Below are 23,034 nucleotides of genomic sequence, written 5' to 3' on the forward strand. Positions count from 1 at the left end.
ACAAATGTAATTCGTTAGATAAAATTAAAATGAACATTGTGCTAATCAAATGGTTAAACATTTTCCGATTTAACTAATTTTTTTATATAATTCATTATGTAACTAGATAATTAATGATTTATATTATTAAATTAAATACTAAAATTAAAAACATCCTCATATTTCAAATTTTAGGATGTCCTCTCTAAATCCTCTCTCTATATGTATATTTGTGTGTGTTAAAGATGAACAAATTGCTTTTCAAAAAAAAAAAAGATGAACAAATTGTAATACTTTTGACATACATGTCTCTAGCAGTGAGACTTGCAAAATCTACATTCACGAGTCCTTTTATTGTTGTGCGCAATTATTATTTTACTCATCTTCAACCTGAATAATAAATATTAATTTTTAAAATTATTCTATGCACTGATTATGTAAATGACCCAACATCATCTCAACCTTTGATATTTATAAACAAATAGAAGGTGTACTATAATGATTTAACCATACTTTGCCTTGCGCTGGTGACCCTGCCCGAGCCATTGCTTTGCGCTATTGCATGCTATCATTAGTCGATCTTTTAAGCTTATATATGTTACATGACAATATGGTTCAATTAATAAACCAATATCCAAACCTCATATTAGATTAGAATGTCACGTGCCTGGCTAAGCTAAATTCTTGAAATTTTAAGCTATACATGTATAGCCCTCGTGCCAATCATCATGACCCTAGCCTACTCCCTCACAATTCGTAGTGTGGTCTCTTGCACATGCTCTCTCCACTAACTGATGAAAGCTTCAAGTAGTACTTATTGTGTTTTTCCAGTTCCTGGACCATAATAGATGATTACCGGCCACTTGAAACTTTGAAAGGCTCTGAACCTTCCACTATTTGTTTTGCAGACCAAATAGGGTGAACTTCATTGATCGACCAAGCTAGAACCTCCTTTTGTACCCCTGTTTCATAAACAAGCTGAGGTTGAGGTTAGGATTTAGGGTGTTTAGAAGTCGAGAGACTTTTTTCAAGTGGGGCGCAGGCGTGCTCAAATATTGCCCGCTCTATTGGGGAAGCAAAGCAGTAGTTAATTGTCTTATTCAGGAATAGTACTCTACTGCATAAATGCAAATCATTTTGTTTTATTCGTCTTTGTAAAGGCATGTATCTACTGCGCTCCATGTAGACTTGTACAGGCTCTATTAATTGTTATCCATGTAGGCGCTATTTTCCATATGATCTATGTATGGTCCCAGAACCTAAAGAACATGTATGCAGCTTTTGTGTAAAGAAGAAAGTAGGGTTTACAGAAAAAGGGGAAGAGAGATGCATGACTAGCTAGCTCATAAATTGAAGGGGGAAATGGAAACTCAGAGATGCAACTAGTTTTGGTAAGTGGTCATTTTGATAAACAAATGACAAACCCAGCTAGCTCATGATATATCGAGGGCAGTTATTCAGTTAATTGCAAAAGTTTGATGAAACTGGACCTGCGGGTTTAGGGTTTGGATCTATTATTCACCAGGGGAATTCGAACTGCACTAATAGTTGGCAGGCATGGTGAGCTAATAAGAATTGATTTTCCTACCATTTTAGACTTTTAGCCATCCAAAAAGATAAGGCTAGGGTTTTCTCGATCCTTGGAGTAACCTTAGCTCTATTATATTTAGTGACGGTAACCAAACATATATTTAATTGCTATTTTCCTTGAACAATTTAGTGTTCGATGAACTTCACCAAAAGAAAACCGAGATCAAACTAAGCAAATTAGTTTTCATGTTTCATTATCACGAAGAAAAATTCCGGTCACTGGCAATCACCGTACGTAATAGAATATCGACACATTCCACATATGTTGATCGGTCAAATTTACTATCGTTCTCATCCACCTGGAGCTTTCTTTCTCTCAATGACATGATTCATGGACGATCTGAATTTCTTCTTTGGCATTAGGTTCAGATTCAATTGAATAAAGACGAGGCAAAACGAATCGAAGAAGAAAAAAGAGGGAAAAGAAAAGAAACAAAGAGGTATGGTGTCTCTCCCCGACAAAGCAACCCTTGTCTCAGTACTGTGCAATAATTCCTGCGAAGATAGACTGTAGCGCGGGCCTAACCAGTAGCCCCATCTGTGACGCGTACGCTCAACGGAGAAAGCGACGAGTGGTGAAAGCAAGGGAAAGATTCGATTAGGGTTTGGCTAGTAAGCTGAGGAGAGGAAGGTGCCCTTTCTCTGTTGAATGCTTCCTTTTGGTCTGGTGCCTTCATTTACACTCCACCTCCGCACTACTACTACTGCACTACGCTTTTTTGTTTTACACTTTTTTCATTTCAGAATGCGCCTTGGGGCTTGTGTATCGATCTTAGACCCAGTACTTTTCATTTAGCAAAACCCTAATATATCAGCGTCGAGTACTAATAATCGATCTGTTGGTCAAATTTGGAGGTGCGCGGCTGCAGTGTATTTCAGCTGCTCAATAAGCACACTGGTATTTTAAAGGATTGAAAACTATCTCTAGATTCTCAAATCTCAACCAACAAACATACCTTATAAATAAATAAATAAATAAAATCAAACAAACCAACCCTGATCTTGTATTTATTATTATTTTTTTCTTTGTGTAAACCCTAATCTGTCACTGTTTAAACCCTAATCTTAAATGACTAATTACAAGATGTCTAATTGAATGTGAGCCCCACGCACGTGTTCGTATTATGGCAATTCTATAATATAGCCGTCGGACCAATGACTTCTCACTTCTCTCTGTTGTGGAATTGTCGGTCGACGTTCTTAATTATAATTAAGTGTAATATCCGGACTTCCTTTTCCCTTATTTAATTTGTTGTTTACATTTTTTGTTTTCATTTCTTCAACGCTGAGTGGTTACATACGTAAATCTGAATCCATAAATGGACGAAATGTTAACTCGATACAGCAGTTAAGTAATGAGAATGGCCCAGAAAATTACTACGTTTGATGTGAGATTCATATAAACCAAGTGACTAGCTAGATATAAGTCGTTTTTATTGATCGTCAATTCGTCATCAGCAATTTGGCTGCTATGACTTGATAAACTATGTCGGCAGTAGTCTATTGGCTACAAGATGTCATCAGAGGCTTAGCTTAGATTGTAAGTAATAAGCAGAACTTATCGAATTAGTTCCGGCTCCTGAAAGAAACGTCATCAAAACAAGAACAGGGTTTCCCCGAAGTTTACGTTGTTACCCATGTAACGATTTATCGATGGATAACTATACTTTACCTAACCTTTTTTTAATCCCATTGTATGACCTCTAAAAGAATTGTAATCAAGTATATGATTAGTATTGTGAAATTATATGACCCTACCCCGCTCTGAACTTTTCATAACCAAGCTATAGCTAGACACTCTTTAGTCACCTTCATCCAAATTTATGCTTTATTATAAAATTATGTCAAGCCATCTTATTAAACTATTGTATAATCTATATTACATTTAAGAAAAAAGAGTTTGTCATTATAATTGACAAATCACGTGGTGTGGTGTGTTGGTCGAACGACCTAGTCTGAAACCCCTAAGTCTAGTGTTTGAATTCCAACTTCACCCCATGGCCAGTAGATTTGAGGTACCATTTGGGTTCGTGCGTCTGTGCTGCAGTGGATTAGTCTGGTTTTCGCCACAATATCGGTTCAGGTGTCCTGGCTCTGGGATACCATTGCATGGGTGTGTAAGTTACTAACAACTAACTACCTGAGCAAAATATATATATATATATATATATATATATACATAATTGACAATTTTGACGTAAATACTCCTTAAATATTAGAAAACGTAGGAAATCTGTTTGATGTGATGAGAAATAATGTCAAATCCAAAATACCAAAATTAAAATTATACAAAATTACTTAACCACTCACTCCACCTTTTATGTATTCTGAACGTGAATTTTCGAAACAGTTGTAAAAGCTATAATCAAAGGGGTTGCTAGGTTGTATGCTGTACATTAGGCATATCTGAATAGCCAAATACTTGTTCTATTTTTTGAGTTTTTCCCAATCACTCTCCTTCATCAGATTCGTACTTCATGGGTTCATACATAAATGGCATCTTCCTTGGTAGTTACATAATTTCCTCCAGATTAATAAGATCATTACTTGGCCGTTTCAAAAGAAAAACAATATCATTACTCGGAAGAGACACCAAAAGATTATTTGATACTTTATAAATTTTCATAGAGCTGACTTCTGTTGTAGCTGCCAGCAGTACTCTAATGAGTTGTGCTTAAGAAATACATGGTCGGTCCAATTGTTGCTAAGCTAATTAACTGCCACGACATGCGAGATGAAACTTTTCACAAACCAAACTTGTCTTTTTGAATTAAATCAAATTCAACACTGTTTTCGGGTTAGCACATAAACTGCCACTTCGTCTCATTGTATATATACACTGGTATCTTCCAACCAAACTTAATAAACTAATCACAGAACCAATAGCAACAATTTGCAATGAAGTCAACACTCGACTGCTTAAGAATATGTCGATGGCGCCTACCTCATGTCTATTAAGTGAGTATAGTTGAAATATAAATATTCATTATTTGGAGTTAATTTGTAGTGGCTAACCTTCATTTCTTAGACGCAATCATGCAAAGTGCACTTAATCAATCAGTTTACTTATAGCCAAGTCAACTATTATCAGCTTTAGAAGGGTTTGTACGTATATAAAACTTTAGAAAACTTCGACTACTTATCTGTATTAATTCTACGTGTTGAAAGTTGTTAATTAATATACTAGTAATGTAACTATCTCTCTGTCATTGTTGATCAAATGGTGATCTTATATCCCTTCTCAAGTTACGTTTACGTTATTTTTTCATCCATGTATTATTGTACGTTGACTAGAGTAGACAAAACTCCCTATACCTATTTATCATTTATGTGACTTTACTGGCGAGCTACAACTTGTGGATAAAAATCAGCAAAGAAGAAGTCTCAAATTCAAGTTTCACTGACATTAAATAATGATGATAAACAAAACAGATATAGTTACTAACTATATATACAACACTGCTCCATGTACTGAGTAAAACACATGGTAGAATAACTAAACATAGACTCTAATAACTTTTCGTAAACTCCACTAGTTCAGACTAATTAAGACATTCCCAAATTCAGAAACCCTTTGGTGGGCATCGAATACAGCTTAATCTGCACTTAAATCATCCATGACTCTACTTAAAAACACTAATGGTTATCATTAAAGCATGAAAGTTACACACTAAAACCATAATAATGACATTGAATAAACAAGAATTACCAAATGGAACTCACTGTTTCTTGTCCTGATCGCGAAAGCTTCGCCTCCAACACACTTTTAGTATTCAAAGACAGAATATTTTTTCTCAAGAAAAGTCGAAGGTCCAAAATTATAATATATATATATATATATATTTCTTTTAATGGTGCAACGTGTCGTTTATTGGGGGCAGGTGCGGCCCACGTCAGAGAACCCGCCAAAAGGCGCGAGTTTTCTCAGCCAGATTCACTGCTCGCCTACCTACGCGCTTACCTCGAATCCCCTCCTGTTCTTTGTTTGTTTATTAATACCTATAACCAGAGTACCAGATCACGGGCCCTCCTCCGGCCCATTAAAAAACAGATCTGTGGGCCCCCAGTCCCACTTATGATTCAAAGCCAATTATAGAATCTGACTTTGAACAAGTTTCAAATCCGCCCCCAAAAAACTAAACGTGACCGGTTCTCCGGTGGCGGCAACTTTTTATATAAACTCATACCCACCCCCCACCCCTCTGGCGACGGGTGTTGTGTCCTTTGGAGAGTTTTGAGCTTTTGGAGTTCGGAAAAGGCCAGATTGCTTCCACACAGAGTTCACTTAATACAGAGAGAGAGAGAGAGAGAGAGAGAGAGTCATGGAAGCTAACGAATATGAACAACAGGAGCCACTTCTTCAGTTCTAGAGGTAAAGCTAACAAACTTTTGTCATTTCTTGAAGTAGCTGATCAGTCTCAGTCAATTTTTTCTTTTTCGAATGATTAGGCATCTGCGACAGCGCGAGTTGGATTATTGGGTCCTAGTCAATGACGCCTTTTGCTTTGGTCTTTGCAGAAATTATGAACGCCGAAACTTTGGCGGTTGATTCCCGGTTTGTTTAGGTTGTTTTTTGATTGAGTTGAGTTTAGATAGTGATAGTGAGTAAGTGAGTGAGTGAGTGAGCGAGAGCAAAGAGCAGGTTTAGTGATGGAACTGTTCTCGACTGGTCCTCCGATTAAGAGAAGAGCAGGGCTACGGATTAAACAGGCGGGTCGGGCTTCGTACCGGGGCAGTTAGGGAGTGTTTTCTCTGTGTTTTGTGGTTTTTGAATGTGATTGATTGTGTTTGTTAGTTTAATTTGAGCTTTTGAGAGAGTTGAAAAGAGATGGGGACTACTGCTCTGAGGCAGTTATTGAAGACCCTCTGCAGCAATTCGCTTTGGACTTATGGGGTCTTTTGGAAGCTCAAGCATCAGACCGATTTGTGAGTTGTTTTTTCTTTGAGCCATTCTTTCGGTTTTTGATAAGAATTTTTGCACTTGTACTGATTTCATTGTGATTGGCATGATTTGGATTCAGAGATAAAGTTGTTCATGAAAATGCTTTTAACATTTTCGAGTTTCAAACTTTTCTCTATGATGATCAAGATGTTTTTTCTTTTTTCTTTTTTCTTATGTGTTAGATTCTTTTGTTAAAATCGCCATTAGGTTCCTGATTTTATTGGTGCTGCCAAACATGGTCTAATATTGTGCTGCTTTTCATCTTCTAGAATCATAAACGAAACATATAATCTACAATTCATGAAAATTAGCTTCTTCCTAGACTTGAGTTCTGACATCCCAGTGGTTTTATTAGTGCGAGTATATTCTGTATGCCATGAGTATTGAAGCTACTGATGATTCCCAGTATGATGCTTTTTAGTCTTGTTGTTATCTAAAGGATTTTGAGCTGGGAGGATGGGTACTGTCACCAACCAAAACCAAGAGAAACTGTGGATCGTGCAACAGATAGTATCTACTTTGGTGAGGCGAATGAGATATCTTTTAAGAAGTGTGCAACAGGCATGCATGAAGGTGGATCTGCGGGGTATCCAATTGGACTGGCAGTGGCCGATATGTCACATCTTCATTACACATTTGGAAAGGGGTACAATCTTATCTTGACCCTTGTCTCTGTAAATTCTTTTCAAAAATTTTCTATATACATGTTCAAAATGTGTTTGAAAATATCAAATTACCAATATTTTCCACCAACAATATAGAAGTTTGTGGTTGGTAAGTTCATTTTGGACCTTAAAAATTATGATCTTAAAGACATTTACTTTATGTCATCTTCAGTATTTATCACCATCAGTCCCTAACACTCCGGTTGGGCAAAATCGCCTTTACTACTGTGCTTGTCCACAGATTCTCTCTCCTGACAAACACACTGATGTATACAAGGCACTGATAAAAATTGAGCCATCGTAATTGACCCTACGTTGCACAATTTTTGTCTCTTAAAGAGATACTAGCAAGCTATACAATGCCTTAATATTCATGTTCTCATATTTTTGGAAATTTGAAAATTGATTCACTGTGGATTTGAATAATTCTCAGGGTAGTCGGTGAGGTTGCAAGTACAGGAAACCATAGCTGGGTGCTCCTCGATGGTTTGCGCACCAGCGTATCTGACTCTAACTTAGTTTCGGATGTAAGTTTTAGTAGAACAAGTTCATGATAATTCTGCAAGTACTGAACAGTTTATCTGAAAGATGTATACTTTTATTTGCAGTGTCCAGATGAGTGGTTGCTTCAGTTTGCATTGGGCGTCAAGGTAACTTGTTTGGCAGTCAAAATCCTAGTGACATCTGCATGCTTGAGAATTTTATTGCTCAATATCCGTATGTAATTACTTCAAAATGATTGAAAATCTGCTGAACTATTTCATTTTTCATGCAGACAATTTTGCTTGTACCTGTACTTCCACATGGAGTTTTGCAATTTGGCTCCTTGGAAACGGTGCCTGCTCATTCTAAACTTAATCTAAATGTCTTGCATTGGTTGTGAGTGTCACATCCTTTTCTAGATAAGCAATATATGCCCTGTTCCGGTGTCATTTTACCAAATGAATAGTCTACAAGCAGTTTTGTATGTTGTAGCTCATGCTGCATGTATCTGGGATGTTCTTCCCCTTCGGGAAAGTAATTTCTTTGTGTTGCTTCTCAGTCTAGTGTCTGTATCGCATTGTATATGTGTCTGTGAGTGCACCCTCGTCCATCTGATTGTAGATTATCTTATATTTACCTTTCTTGTCCGATCAAGATTTCAGGTTGATGAAGATCTGGCAGTAGTTGCTTTTATGAAAGACAGATTCAATGATATTCACAATCTCATGGGGAAAGCTGTACCTTCCAACTTAAATAGGGGCATTCAAGCTCCATATTCTTGGTCACTTTTATCTGGTTTAATGGAGAACACATATGAGTCATCAACTGTTGGCATTAACCCACTGAAAGTTGAAACGTCAGAAGATATTGGCAACAACAGACGGAATGATAACCTACTGTCGACTTTGGAGCAATTCATGCAATTTCCAACCATTGAAGATCCACATTTTGGAATAGATCCATCAGTTCTTAAAAATGCAGGTGAATGTGAGATTGGTGTTCCGGCATTTTGTTCCACTGGAGAAGCAAATACAGTCAATCAGTCTACACACACTAGTGTGCTGGATATGGTGGAAAATCAGATATTTGGGTTGTCTTGTCAGGAGGAAGAACTTTTTGCCTTTTCTCAGAATGGTGGTTATAATTTTGGAGTTTTTGGAGAATCCTTTGGAGGTTTCAATTCTAACACCGCTGGAAGTGCAGCAGAACAACTGTTCAAATTCAATAATGATACAAGGCACAACAGTGTGAATAATTTCTTTGAATTTCCTGAAACTAGTGAGCTACACAAAGCACTTGGAACATCTTTCCAGAGACAAACCAATGAACAGTTATGGGATTTATCCATCTCCATTGATGATACATGTAGCAGCTCTGGTGTGCAGAAAGATCTTATTAGCAGCATTAACCCACCATGGTTTTCCAACGGATGTGATGCTGAGAACCTCTTGGAAGCTTCAGTAGCCAAAGATGACACATCATCTAGCATATCAGATGGTATTAAATCATGTACAACCTCATCAAGACAATTTTCTGCTTCCTATAAACAATTGAAATTTGAAGAGGGCGGTCCGATGGAATGTGAACCAATGATATGGAGCCATACATCTGCTTTGCCTGCCACGCGCAAGACTTCATCTTCTTTCACAGGCATGATGAACACTGTGGTTGACGATGAGCAGGAAGAAAAGGGAACAAAAGGACACACTCCTACTCAGCCTAAAAGGGAACAGAAGTTGTCCGGCACCAATGCAAGAAGGGCCAAACCTGGCAATAGCCCAAAGCTAAGACCAAGAGATAGACAACTGATTCAGGATCGTGTCAAGGAACTTCGAGAACTTGTCCCAAATGGTGCCAAGGTTTGTACTGTTTTACATTTCAGTATTTATTGTGGGGCAGTACATGGTTACATATATTTTTCTAACTAGGAATTCTTCATCTGTGGTAAGTTCAGTGCAGCATTGATGGCCTTTTGGACCGAACAATAAAACACATGATGTATTTAAGAAGCATGACTAACCAAGCTGAAAAATTGAAGTCCTATGCACATCAAGATCAAGAGGTATGCAAAGTTAATTCATGTCTCATGTATGTCTTTTTTTTTTTTTTTCAAAAGCAAGGATATCTTGCTGTATGAATTTCAGTAACTGTTGTCAACTATACAGTTTGAGGAACCATGAGTATAACAGTAGGAATTGTTAACATAGTGCCTGTACAAGAGAACAGTTCATGTTCATAGCTTTTCATCTCTGGAGCGTTTAGGAAGATTGTAAAATAATTTGAGAAACTAAACCTGAATATCGCTGAACAGTCATCACAAGCACCACTGTTATCCCCTGAACTTGAATTCTGCATACAGTGTGAAACTATTATTGTTCATGTGTAACAGAGTATCAAAGTGAAACAACTTCTGTGAGGACTTGCATTTTCTTTTACAGATGATTCTCTTCAAGGAGCTTGCAGTTTATCCTTTATTTTACCAAATTATCAGTTGCATTACAAGTTTGACTTAGTCTGAGATGATGCTGCAGGCACCTCATTGCAATAACACAAATGAGACCCCAAGTGGTTCCTCAAATGGCACAAGCAGGGCTTTTGAACTTGGAAATGAACTCCAGATTAGTCCCATTGTAGTGGAAGATCTCGAACACCCAGGGCATATGCTCATAGAGGTTTGTTCATTACAATTTACCTCCACTTTAAAATTTTCCAAACCAATACCACTGTTAGCAAAATCTCACCCAACTCCAATTACTATTCACTACTGCAGATGCTATGTGATGAACACGGGCTCTTTCTTGAAATCGCCCAAGCTATCAGACGGTTGGAGTTAACAGTGTTGAAGGGTGTGATGGAAACCCGCTCAAACAACTTGTGGGCACATTTTGTTGTTGAGGTATAGTTTTGTAACACTACGTTGTGTGAAATATATTTGAAGCTTATTTCTCCTTTTTAAAGGCATTTTCCCATAATATGCTCAGGCTCCCAGAGGATTTCACAGAATGGATGTGTTTTGGCCTCTTCTACATCTACTGCAACGCAGAAGAGGTTCCCTATCAAGCAAGATCTGAGACACCGTCTCCTGTATTGTAAACCAGATAATAAAAGAGAAGACAAAGGAAATATCTCGTGCAATGTATATGAATCACTAGAAGTACTTATATTGTTTGTGTACAAACTCAAGAGAGATTTATCTGTTATTTGCTGTTTGAAGACTATTAGCTTCAAAAAACTACAAAGAATGGAATACAAAGCTCATAGCCTCCGTGCACGCACGTATTGATAAAATGTTATATTCTGCACAAACAGCATGCATTTAAGAACACAGACCGCTAGTCGGTCAATCCTAACTGTCATCCTCTTGTCTCTGTTTCTAATGGACATCACTTCAAATGGGTATTTCCGCCAGCAATAGCGTGTGCCACCAGCCACATGCAATATGCTTAGGCAAGCAGCCATCTATAGAAACTTGACAAGGAATGTTCCTATCCACAGAATCACCCAGACCAAGCTGCGTTCAAACAGGATTAAACAGGTTACCAAGAACGTATGGCAATATATTGGTTTGTAGCTTAATATTTGATCATAGAACTTAGGAACCATACCTGCCCATACTTGTTCCATCCCCAGCTAAATAACTGACCATCTTCTGCAAACAAATAAATGAAACTGTATTTATACCAGATTGAGATCTTTGAACCATTTAAAACCAAATGAGCTAAAGAGCAATTTTGTTAGTTTCTTTGGCCTTACCCGTCAGTATAGTACTATGGCGTGCTCCACAGGAAACTGCTTTGGCATGCTTATTTTCCAGACTTGAAGAGTTCAGAAGCCTAGGTAGAGTCTGAAGTAGTAGATGAGTTCAGTTAGTTCACAAAAAACTCCTCTGCAAAGATTAATTTTCTGTGAAGGGTATAACAAAGCATAAAAATTGCCGATTTTTTAAAGTTGCACAGGAGCCTGGACCAAAAAGCATCCAAGTCAAAACACTATTTTAATGCATCCATTCCAGACTAATAAAGTGAAAAACTGTGGATCCTACCTCAGCTTCCTCAGCACCTGTTCCCAATTGTCCAAACTGATTACCCCCAAAAGCATATACACGGCCATCAACAGATATACAGAGAGTATGCCATAGTCCAGCAGCTATACTTTTCACTCTAGTATCCACTAATGACTCCACACGAGTAACTTTTAGCTGATCTTTCGTATTCCCTTGCCCACACTGTATCAATAGAAAAACTTTTAAAATAATTATATATATATATATATATATATAAATTTCATGCTTTAGGCACGAGATGACTGCTAGCAGTTGGGACTCGTTACACAAGCGAAACAACTCTCTTTCTTTTTCCTATTTCTCCATGTATTGAGAATTCGTAAGGCTTTGCTTTTCGCCTCTCAAAAGAAAGGTAGAAGCACCACATTCAGACATGAACAATAGGGAATCAGGTGATTAAATTTAAGGCTCAGCAAACACAGAAATAAGAAAAATACTATTCCAATTGAACAGCTAGTGAGTAGCACTCCCAACTCTAATAGAATTTAATGAGGGTGCAGCAGAACATAATTCACTCAATGAAGGACAACTTGACTACCATAGCAAGCTCACCTGTCCATACAGGCCCCAGCCAAAAGTAAGCAGTGCTCCTGCATCTGCGCATTGTAAAATTATAAATGATGGGAATGAAAAAAATATGCAGACGATCGCATAAAATTTGATTCTCATCAAATTAAGAGAACCAACAGAACCACCAAGAATAATCTCACTGCTGCACTTCTAGCCAAAGTAAAAAAAAAATATAGAAAAAGTATAAATCTGTTTTCACACAGACAACCTTCGGAACTAATCCCTGGATTATTTCTTGTTTCTCTGGTAAAAATGTTAACACTTTAAGCAATGACTAGTATAAAACCAGCCATGAAATGCAGACCTGTTATTACTGCACTATGTCGACCCCCACAAGCGATTTCCTTCACATAACTTCCAGGAAATTTTGATCCTTGAGATACTGCAGAAAACTTGTCCTTCCCAGAAGCAGATTGATCGATGCAGGGTATGAGATGAGGAGAAGAGACCATCTTCATCCGTGAACCCAAACCTAGCTGTCCTTCGCCTCCATAGCCCCAACCCCAAACCTGTCCCATATCTGAAACTTCGGTTAAAATTATGATGCATCAGGTGTCTTGCTTTACATCAAAAATCTTCCAAAGCGTCGTACTTCCTACAACCTACAAAACTATATGGTGTAACTACACGGAAATAGCAACTATCCCAAAAATCAGAAGCATACAGGGCCTTGCTAGCCCCTGACCTCGTGGTATTACCTGATAATGCTAAAGTGTGGCGTCCACCAGCAGCAACTGTAGTGATCCTCACACCAGGACCCATTGTTACAAGACAAGGCGATGCGATGAAGAGTTCATCAGCTGCTGTTGAGCTTTCAGGTTCTAATTTAGCTGACGAAGTTTTCCTTCGCTTTGCAATTTCCTCTCCGGCCCTTTTGCTGTCAAGATGAGATACTGTCTCACCACTAAAATTGAAGCCTTGAGACAATGATCTTCCTGCTTAACATAACGAAGTCTTCAAATGACATTGATTCAGAATGAAAAAAAAATGAAAAAAATCTCCCCCATTGCTTCTCAAAGATAAACCTAGGTTTCAGACCTACCTTGTTCAGCTGGTAATGAACTTAGTTTCCCGGTAGTTGTAGCATCCTTCTCAATACTTCCCACCAGAGCCAAATCATGGAATACCTTCCCTGAGGGAACACACTCTTTCCACCCCCATGTATATACTTCACCAGTCTCTGTATGTTAAAAATTTAGAAACTTTTATTCAGATTCTACTCATATCCGATGGGGGAACCATAAAATTACTAATAATGCACACAGATACTAAATGCAACAGATACAAAGCAATCACATCAATCAATTCAACTACTCAAATCCTTTCATTTCCAACACAAATCTCCCTTACAAATATCCAATACATGATCCTACAATCCCTAAACCCGGGACATGGCCACGAAATTGTACCTGTAACAGAAACACAATGGGCCCAACCAGCAGCAGCCTTGACCAGTGAGACTTCAGTTGGGAGAGGAAATGTCCCTGGAGTCTCCTTCACACCATATATACACAAAACTCCAAAATCAATCCCAAAGAGTTTAAATTCATAACTCATTTCCGTAATTACAAGATCACAGAATTACCCCATGCTTCCCCGCAACCAAGTAGCTCTGTCCTTCCTCATCCGCCGATCCCCAAGTTATCAGTTTCCCACTCTCTAATCAAATTCACAACATTGTTTCACATAAAAATCCAACAGGAATGGAAAGAACGAGCACTAAACCAAGCCAATCAGGTCAAGATCTCGAGAATCAAACCTGAGATGGCCATAGCGAATCCACAGCCGCCACCGCAGACGTCCCTCCACGAATCTCCACCGTCCATCGGACTCGGAAACTGGACCGGCTCCAGAGACAGCATCGGCGACTTTTCCGGCGAGACACCCGGTAAATATCCCGACATATACACCAAAGCTTCTCTGCGATTTTCCATCTTCACGTCCTCGTTCCCGTTCATCGGAGCTAGCTCAGTTTTTGAATTTCCGTTTACTAAAAGCAACGGCCTTTAGTTCGAAGTTTCAGACGGACTCAGAAAATGGAGGCGAATCGTTTTTCAGGATGTAACGAGTGCCACGTGGGATGACACGTGGGAGAATCTGGGCCACTATACTTTTTTTTTTAAAGCACGGGGGTGTTGGAACTTTCTGGAAGAGAAGGACCATTGCCGACTTAACATGTGAAGCGCTCTAGTGGAGTGCCGCGAGGTCGAGTTTTAATAAATTGTTTTACGGTTCAAGTGGCGGGGGAAAATTAGAACTCCACCAGCGCATGCCGCGTGGCAAGCGGATATTCGTTTGGATCATATGGATGTTTATTTTCCACGGTCAGATGGGTGCCACCTATGCGTTTAATCTAGTAATCTTTAATTTTTGAATTCTTAATTGATTGAATCTTTCACGTCAAAAAAAAAAAATTGATTAAAGCTTTAATTCCATTTGGAACAACAGCCGACATGAAGTGGAATAGTGGATCTCTAAAAAGACAAGAGGGGAAAATAGACCTTTCTAATTTAATCTATTTTTTTTTCTCTGTTTTCTTCTCTCTCTCTCTCTCGTTTCAGATAAAAGCCTCCACTGCCAAAAAGTTCCAACGCGCCATCTGCCTCCTCAAGACCCAACCATGGCAGGAATGACAGAAGGGTTGGGCTAATTTTATACATACAAAAATTTTGCGAAGAACTCTTTTTTTTTTTTAGGTTTGGAACCCAGTGGGAGGTTCATCCTCACGCCTTTATTATTCAAAACATACAATTGGGGGGGGGGGGACATAAAACCAAAACCCCGTAAATTAAAAATTACAAACATAAATCTATCTGAATCGTACCCTCCGAGGCCCACTAACTTCAAATTCAGTAATCATTGAATCATTATCAATACTATCGGCAAAGTCTTTTTCAATGTAGAGAACTATCAAATCATCAAGAAAGTCATATTCCATCTTATTTCGAAGTCTGTTTTTTATGATGTTCATAGATGAAAATGCTCTCTCTGTTGTTGCTGTAGAAACTGGCAGAGTCAGAACAAGGAAAATCAACCTGTAAATCATAGGAAAGAATGCAGACTTTCTTGATTCAACTAACCGCCGACACAAATCAGACACAGAATTTGTGTTGGAAAATCTTGCATCCCTTTGAATATCTGTTAGAAAATACCCACACTCCATGTCTAGAGCATACATATCAGATGATGTAAAATCTTCAGAATAAAACTTCAAAGCAAGATTGCAAACATCTTCAGATTTGAATGAAACAAAATTATCACGAGGATCAAATGTAGCACTAAGAACAAGAAGCTCCAACGAATTATCTTGAAATCTACTATCCAACTCTGCCAATTGAAAATCTATTACAGCATTAAGTATATTGACCCGATAATAATGCTCATTTGTAATATTTTGTTCAGAAGCCCTTATACCTTTCTTGTAAGGAGAAGACATATCCGGCATAATAATATCATACTCACAACAAAATGATGCAACCCTCATAATCAAATTATCCCAACCATCTTCTCTCATATCTTGGAGTTTTGATTTTGTTATTGAAAGAAAGTTTAGAGCATTCAAAATGTCTATGGCTTTTTTTTTGCAATGACTGACAAAGAAAGTCAGTAATCCTCATGACATCATGCATCAAAAGCAAGCAAAACACAAAATCAAAACGCTCCATAGCCTTACCTACACTCTTTGCTTCTCCTTGTACTTTATTTGGTCCGTTTGCAACCAATTCGGCAAGAGTTGTTCGGGTGGCTCCAAATAATTTAATCAAACTTGATATAGATCGAAGATGTGAACCCCAACGAGTAGCCCCTGCTCGTTGCAAAGTGCAAGCCTGATTAGCCCCTGTTCTTGTACCAAGTGTACCAGCAGCCACTAACTCTACAATTTCTTCTTCTCTGATAACTTTTAATGCTGAATGTCGTTTTGTAGAAGAATCAACAAAATTTACAATGAAGTTTAGAGTAGAGAAAAATTCCCAAATATCATGCACTCCTTTAGCTGCAGCATTTAAAGTCAATTGTAAGCGATGAGCAAAGCAATGCACATAATATGCAGATGGACACTCTTCACGAAACAAAGCTTGTAAACCATTAAATTCACCCCGCATGTTGCTAGCACCATCATATCATTGGCCATGCATGTTTTCTACCTGAAGATCATATTGAGCAAGCACTTTGGATATTTCATTTTTCAGAGTTTGAGAACAAGTGTCTACAACACTAACAACTTTGAAAAACCGTTCTCTAATAAACCCATAACAATCAACAAATCGAAGAATGATAGCCATTTACTCCCTATTAGATGCATCAACCGCTTCATCAACTAGGATACAAAATTTGGCATCTCCCACTTCTTCACGAATCTTGGTTCTAACTTTGTTGGCAAGAATATTGGCAATTTGTCTTTGAATCTCTGGAGAAATATACTTAGCATTTCCAGGAGCATTTTCTAAGACTTTTTGAACTTCTATATTCATTCTTCCAAAAGACTTCCTTACTGCATTGAAATTTCCACTATTGGATGAATCAATGGATTCATCATGCCCTCTAAAAGCACATCCTTGGTGGGCTAACAACCTTACACTCTCTATAGTAGTAATAAGTCAAAGTCGGTTATTTGCTACTTCTTGTGATGATTGTGTGCTAATCACTCTCTCAATATGCTTAGATGGGTTTCTTAGTGTCTCCCACTTATGCATGGCAGCATTATGTGGGGAATTTAATCCTCCCACGTGACCAAGAATGCCAGACTGTTTGGACATAACATTCTTCCAACCTTGAAACCCACACTTAGTGAATGCTGGATGGTGGGATGGATAACTATCAAAGAGGAAACACGGGAAGCAATATGCTTTGTCCAACTCTTCGGAATACTCAAGCCAAGGCCAATCTTTGAACCATTTGGCATTAAATTTTTGACATTGACCTCCATCAAAAGAAGGTGGATACTTGCTTAACTGAGGTTGATATGGTCCTAAGACCACATAAGCTCTTCAAATATTGGCACGCTCATTCAAATGGTACTTGCATATTGGAAGTCGTATTCCTGGATCACGCTCAAGAGAACTAACATCAACATTTTCTTCTATCTCAATTCTTTCATCACGACACTCTTCTAGTGGACTAGGTGGAGCAGTGTTTATAGGAACATCATTCACATAATTCTCAGTCACATTTCTACTCCCACTCCCACTCCCAATTTCATTCCTAGTACCACTTGATGGAGTGTCACTTGTAAACCATGAAAGAATATTTTTGTACCGCTTGGGTTTTCGGCGATCCGTCATTTTATTCAATACCTATAATATATATACATACATTTCAATATAACAATTAACACAATGAATTACCCATCAGCAACAACCCGATACAGAGATCCATTCCCAATTATCAACCCATCATCAACAACCCATTACCCATCAGCAATGACAATCAATTATCAAACATTCAACAACATAACAACCCATTCCCACTACAGCAATGACAATCAATCAACCAAAAATCCAAAACATTCTCAACTCCCAATTATCAACAACAACCCATCAGCAATGATAATCAATCAACAAAAATCCAATACCTGGGATTTGGAACTCTTAAAGGCTGGAAGGGGGAAGCAAATGGGGACAGTGCCACTGCACCACAGCCCACGGGGGAGAACCGAAAAAGAGGAGAGATGAGACTCCTGAGAGTCGACCTACATCATCTGGGAATATCCCACACAATCAATCAACCAAAAATCCAAAACATTCCCAAATCCCAATTATCAACCCATTACCCATCATCAACAACCCATCAACAATGATAATCAATCAACAAAAGTCCAATACCTGGGATCTGGAACTCTTGAAGGCTGGAAGGGGAAGCAAATGGGGACAGTGCCACTCCGCCACAGCCCACGGGGGAGAACCGGAGACGGGGAGAGCTGAGAGTCGACCTACATCATCTCTGATTGAAGCCTTGAAGGAGTCGCACTGCGACTGTCGCAGAAGCGCAGTGGATCCTTGGAGGTAGGCCGTGGGCAGGTGGCTCGGTGGAGGAGGAGGTGGCTCAGGCGTGGAGCGGTGGAGGTGGCCGTGGCTCGGCGGACTGCTGGAACTAGCAAATCGAACCTGGAACTCTGGAACTCTGGAAGGCTGGAAGGGGGAAGCAAATGGAGACAGCGCCACAACCCACGGGGGAGAAACCGGAGAAGGGGAGAGCTGAGAATCGACCTACAAGCAGAAGTATATATATATATTTTTTTTATTGGGCTATACCCATACTTGATCGATTTTGGGCCAAATTTTCCCTTGGGCTGTAGCCCAAGTAGCCCTTGTCTTGGCTACGCCCCTGGTCCCAGCTCCGCTCGGAGGTTCTCTCCCGCCACTTCGACCTCCTCTCTTAGCTCTCCTCCCTCGGGCACGCTGACCACGCCCGATCCATCAACACTTCACTCTCCCAACTCTCTTCTACTCCATTAATGCCCTTACTCTCTAGCTCTCCAACCTCCACGCCACCTCTGAGCTCTTCCACAACACCCTCCGCCTCTCCAAGAAGCTCCACGACCTCGCCATTAACCCCAAAAAGATAGAGCAACAACGCCAATCAATAATCACAACCAGCCATTCAATTCATAGTTCGAGTTGAGGAGGTCATTGCCGTTGGAAGAATAGATGGGTCTGGGTCTTTTCCGGTCTGACTTGGAGCTAATGAGGAAGCTGTTGATGACTGACCCGAGTAGGTGCGGTGGAGCTGGATCTGGGATTGGCTGCAGGTGCGGATGCCTAAAGGTCGCTAGGAAGCTCGATTTGTTTCCATGGCCGCTTCAGAGAGAGAGAGAGAGAGAGAAAGAGAAAGAGAGAGAGAATATAGAGAAAAAAAATTAGAAATGTCTATTTTGCCCTCCTTGTGGGGTCTAAAGTCTGAAAAGCGGGCCCCTATGTCGGCTCCAACTCAGTACATGACGTCATGTTTCGAGCCAAATTCAAATTTTGGACTTAGGTGATGTCATTTGAGAGTATAGGGACCAAAGCGGTTAATTCTCAAAGAGAGGGACCAAACTGATTTTAACCCCAAAGTTCAGGGCTGTAAACTAAATTTAATCCTATATATATATATATATATATATATATATATATATATATTTTCTGATTGTTCATCAGAGATCATATATGTACGTGGCTTGCTAGTGATGTTGCAACAACAATGGTCATCGCCTCCTTTTTCTCTTTTTGTCTTTTAGAAGAGGAGTATAAGAGGAAAGAATGTTGGACAAACAAATTTTAAGGGTGTGTTTTAAGTAGTTAGGGTTGTGTATATAATATTTTTCTATAGTGTATTAAGTAGAATGTTTTAAAAAAAATAAATTAAATAGATGATTAGGCGATATTAGTTCCTTTGCGATAGCCGATTTGGGGTGACTAGCACCCACCCACAATCTCGAAAGAAAGGGGGTCATCGCAACCGGGAACCCACTGCCCATCCCTCTATTTTATGTTATTAAAACGGGCTAAATACTATTTACTACATTGTGGTTTGTGTCCAAAATAAATTCAATCCCTGGACTTTTAATTTCATCAAAAAACACCCTCAAACTATCATTTCTCATCTGATAGATCACTCCATCATGATTTCGTCATATAGACCCGTTAAGCAGCTGACGTGGGCATGCCAGCTAAGTACAAGTGGGGCCTACATAAAAGGCAACAATTTCAAAAATCCAAAACAAAATTTCAAAAAAATAACAAATTCATTTCTGTCTCTCACTCTCTCTTCTCAATTTCTCTCTCATCTTCCTCTTCAATATCTTCCTACTTCATCTTCATCTGCAAGAGTCTGCAACGCACAAAATCTACAATTTCCATTGAATCCATGGAACCAGCTGAAACAATGATTCAGCATGAAAACAATAAAACAGAGATAGATCCCAAAGTGATTTGATGATTCGATGAAAGTATTAATTGATGATTCAACATGAAAGCAATAAAATAATTAAAGTATTAATCTATGATAAGATGCCAATCCATTGGTAACTCGATATCTTTATACTCATCGATGAGTTTTTGGGGGGTTTTTTGGATTCATTGGTATGTTTTCACATTTGGGATTTTTTTTTCTTTCCCATCAGATCTGTTCTCATGGTCCAGACGCCGCCGCCGGTGATGAGGGTTTTCGAAGACGAAAATGGCTTGTCATCTCCGAACGGCAGGGTGTCGAGCCTGAGAGAGAAATCGGAGCTAGAGAGGCGACAAGAACAAGGCGGGAGGACTTCGTGCTCTCTTGTTACGACTCTATCTTTATACATGGGCCATCATTGTTGTTTGGCCCTATTTGGGCTTTTCCTTACATGAGTCCATTACCTCTGGAGGCTTTCTTTGCTTAAATAGCTGATAGGAATTGTATGGAGTTATCAAAGAAATATATCAGTTTTATTTGCTTAGCTTTTCCTCTTGTTTTTCCTTTCCTTCCTTTTGCACCGATGTCGTTTCACAGTTACGATCTCAGAGATCGTATCAACTGGTATCAGAGCCCGCACCTGGGCCTGTTTCCCGTGAGTCCGGCGGTATGCGGCAGTGTGATATCCGGTGGGTGTTAAGACGCTCATTCTCATCACCCTCATGGTAGCCCTTGCTACCCACCACCTCCTTCACAATTTCCATCTCAACCAAGCTACCCACCACCACCACCACCTTCCCACACAATCATCAATGGTTATGTTTTTCCTCACCAATTTCCACACCTTTCTGCAAATCATGCTCAATCGAGCACCGTTGCAGCTTTGCCACACAATTACCCATGTTCTCCGAACCAATGTTACACAAGTACTGGGCTGCTCAACACCACACACCAATCACCTCTAATTCCAATTCACCCTCATCCAAGTGAAATCTATTACCCTTACCCACCTACCCAGCCTCATTTCATCCCCACAAAGCAGTCTATCCCTCCACTGCTCTGAGTTCCTCTTGTAGAACACTTGGAAGATCCCCAATTTTCAACTCCAACCGTGGCTAATGAAGATCTTTCTTCAATTACTCTCGAACTTGAGACGGGTCACATGGTAGAAACCAACATTTCTACTAAGCTAGCGGGTTTGGGGGGTGACGACGGGGTGAATTCTCAAATTCATGGTGTGAATCCAGAACCAGTGGCCCAACCGTCTTGGTTGTTCAAGCAGACCGAACCACGGAGATTCACGTTACATGATGGCAATAGAAATGCAGGCATTTGCTACAACAGTAGCTTGGGCTCCCAAGAGAACGCCAGTGATGGAACCTCCATTCACCAAGCTAAACCATGGTCTATCAATGACGTTGAAGTGAATGATGCAAGGTTCGAATACCATGCTCTCTACCTGTTTGATACAATGCCTAGGCCAGATTTGTACTCATGGAATGCTATATTGGGTTGTTACTGTAAAGCTGAAGGGTTAATGGATGCTGGAGAATTGTTTCTAAAAATGCCTGAGAGGAACATTTTCTCGTGGAAAACTCTGACTACTTCTTTGGTCCGAAATGGTTAGGAGGAAAAGGCGTTGAGTGTTTATGATGCCATGATTTGGTTACAGAGCATATCCAAGCTTCAAGCAGCTTTGGTTACGGCCGAGGATAATCTTTCTACACTTCCATCTGAGCCACCCTATTGTGAGTTTGAATATGTATTACAAGGATTGGGTTTTGAGCGAGGTTGGGGAGACACTACAGCAAAGGTATTGGAGTTGATACATCTTCTCCGAGATATCGTAAAGGCTTCTGATCCTACTACCTTGAAGACATTTCTAGGGAAAGTACCAATGGTTTTTAATGATGTCATTTTGTCTCCACATGGATACTTTGGGCAAGAGAATGTCTTAGGCTTACCAGACACCGATGGGCAGGTTGTCTATATACTGGACCAAGTGTGTGCCCTCGAGAATGAAAGGCGCCAAAAAGTCACTGAAACTACATGCAACCAGCGGCTAGAAAGAGTCACTGGAACAGAGCACAGCCATATTCTGCGAGTTCCTTTCAGATCAGAGAATGGAATTCTTCGTAAATGGATATCAAGGTTTGATGTATGGTCTTATTTGGAGACCTTTGCTGAGGATGTTGCAGGTGAAACTACTGCTAAGTTACAGGGACATCCAGATTTTATTATTGGAAATTACAGTTATGGAAATCTTGTTGCATCTTTGTTGGCTTATAAAATGGGGGTTACACAGTGCACCATCGCGCATGCTTTGGAGAAAACAAAATATCCGGATTCAGATATCTACTAGAAAAAAATACGATGAGATTGAAAAGATGCATGCTCTCATTAAGGAGTACAACTTGAAAGGTCAATTTCGATGGATATCTTCCCACACTAACCGAGCACGTAATGGTGAGCTATATCGTTACATTGCAGATACTGGAGGTGCTTTTGTTCAGCCTGCACTCACAGTTGTGGAGGTCATGACTTGTGGCCTTTCGACATTTGCCACAATCCACGGTGGTCCTGCAGAGATCATTGAGCACGGTATATTCGGATATCATATCGACCCTTATCACTCTGAACAGATGGCTGCAATTGTGGCTGATTTCTTTCAATGTAGTAAGGAGGATCCTAGCTACTGGAAGAAAATTACAGATGGGGGCCTGAAAAGAATTCCTAAAGACTTTGATGTGATCACTACATCTAATCTTAAGCAGATCAAGAGGCAGTTCCATAGTGCACAAATTGTCAGACAACGATTTGCTACATGTATGGTGCATATTAAAGGTTCTGTCATAGAGGTATCCAGTTTTGAA

The 23,034-nt window shown here is 39.5% G+C and overlaps 4 protein-coding genes across 11 annotated transcripts; 2 read left to right on the top strand and 2 right to left on the bottom strand.

Annotated features, from left to right (window-relative positions):
* The first annotated feature begins 5,708 nt into the window (after positions 1 to 5,708).
* LOC112195175 (transcription factor bHLH155) lies at positions 5,709 to 10,947 on the top strand. 4 transcript variants are annotated; one of them, XM_024335541.2, is made up of 11 exons: positions 5,709 to 5,941; positions 6,019 to 6,495; positions 6,951 to 7,157; positions 7,610 to 7,703; positions 7,785 to 7,826; positions 7,952 to 8,055; positions 8,315 to 9,518; positions 9,614 to 9,721; positions 10,191 to 10,331; positions 10,430 to 10,555; positions 10,641 to 10,947. In XM_024335541.2, the coding sequence occupies exons 2-11, from the start codon at positions 6,398 to 6,400 to the stop codon at positions 10,728 to 10,730; spliced, it is 2,214 nt and encodes a 737-aa protein (XP_024191309.1). In that variant the 5' UTR covers positions 5,709 to 5,941; positions 6,019 to 6,397; the 3' UTR covers positions 10,731 to 10,947. The 4 variants fall into 4 exon arrangements, with proteins under 4 accessions (XP_024191309.1, XP_024191308.1, XP_040372140.1 ...); XM_024335540.2 differs by having other exon boundaries at positions 6,088 to 6,495; XM_040516206.1 differs by having other exon boundaries at positions 5,711 to 5,941; positions 7,952 to 8,011; positions 8,322 to 9,518.
* Positions 10,797 to 14,412, bottom strand: LOC112195176 (ultraviolet-B receptor UVR8). Of its 5 annotated transcripts, none has more exons than XM_040516208.1 (11): positions 14,052 to 14,412; positions 13,878 to 13,951; positions 13,702 to 13,786; positions 13,335 to 13,472; positions 12,991 to 13,227; positions 12,597 to 12,812; positions 12,275 to 12,318; positions 11,702 to 11,884; positions 11,413 to 11,503; positions 11,265 to 11,328; positions 10,797 to 11,170 (listed from the first exon to the last, which is right to left on the bottom strand). In XM_040516208.1, exons 1-11 carry the CDS (start codon positions 14,248 to 14,250, stop codon positions 11,119 to 11,121), a joined length of 1,383 nt encoding a protein of 460 aa, XP_040372142.1. In that variant the 5' UTR covers positions 14,251 to 14,412; the 3' UTR covers positions 10,797 to 11,118. The 5 variants fall into 5 exon arrangements, with proteins under 5 accessions (XP_040372142.1, XP_040372141.1, XP_024191315.1 ...); XM_040516207.1 differs by having other exon boundaries at positions 11,265 to 11,305; positions 14,052 to 14,409; XM_024335547.2 differs by having other exon boundaries at positions 11,265 to 11,308; positions 14,052 to 14,402.
* A 689-nt stretch (positions 14,413 to 15,101) lies between these two features.
* Positions 15,102 to 16,395, bottom strand: LOC112194124. Its single transcript, XM_024334379.1, has 3 exons — positions 15,966 to 16,395; positions 15,445 to 15,619; positions 15,102 to 15,327 (listed from the first exon to the last, which is right to left on the bottom strand). The coding sequence occupies exons 1-3, from the start codon at positions 16,393 to 16,395 to the stop codon at positions 15,102 to 15,104; spliced, it is 831 nt and encodes a 276-aa protein (XP_024190147.1).
* A 5,423-nt stretch (positions 16,396 to 21,818) lies between these two features.
* On the top strand, positions 21,819 to 22,540 carry LOC112194125 (sucrose synthase 2). Its single transcript, XM_024334380.2, has one exon. The coding sequence runs from the start codon at positions 21,819 to 21,821 to the stop codon at positions 22,521 to 22,523; it is 705 nt and encodes a 234-aa protein (XP_024190148.1). The 3' UTR covers positions 22,524 to 22,540.
* Positions 22,541 to 23,034: the final 494 nt, after the last annotated feature.

This window comes from Rosa chinensis, chromosome 3 (assembly GCF_002994745.2).
Source record: "Rosa chinensis cultivar Old Blush chromosome 3, RchiOBHm-V2, whole genome shotgun sequence".
NCBI classification, from domain to species: domain Eukaryota; kingdom Viridiplantae; phylum Streptophyta; class Magnoliopsida; order Rosales; family Rosaceae; genus Rosa; species Rosa chinensis.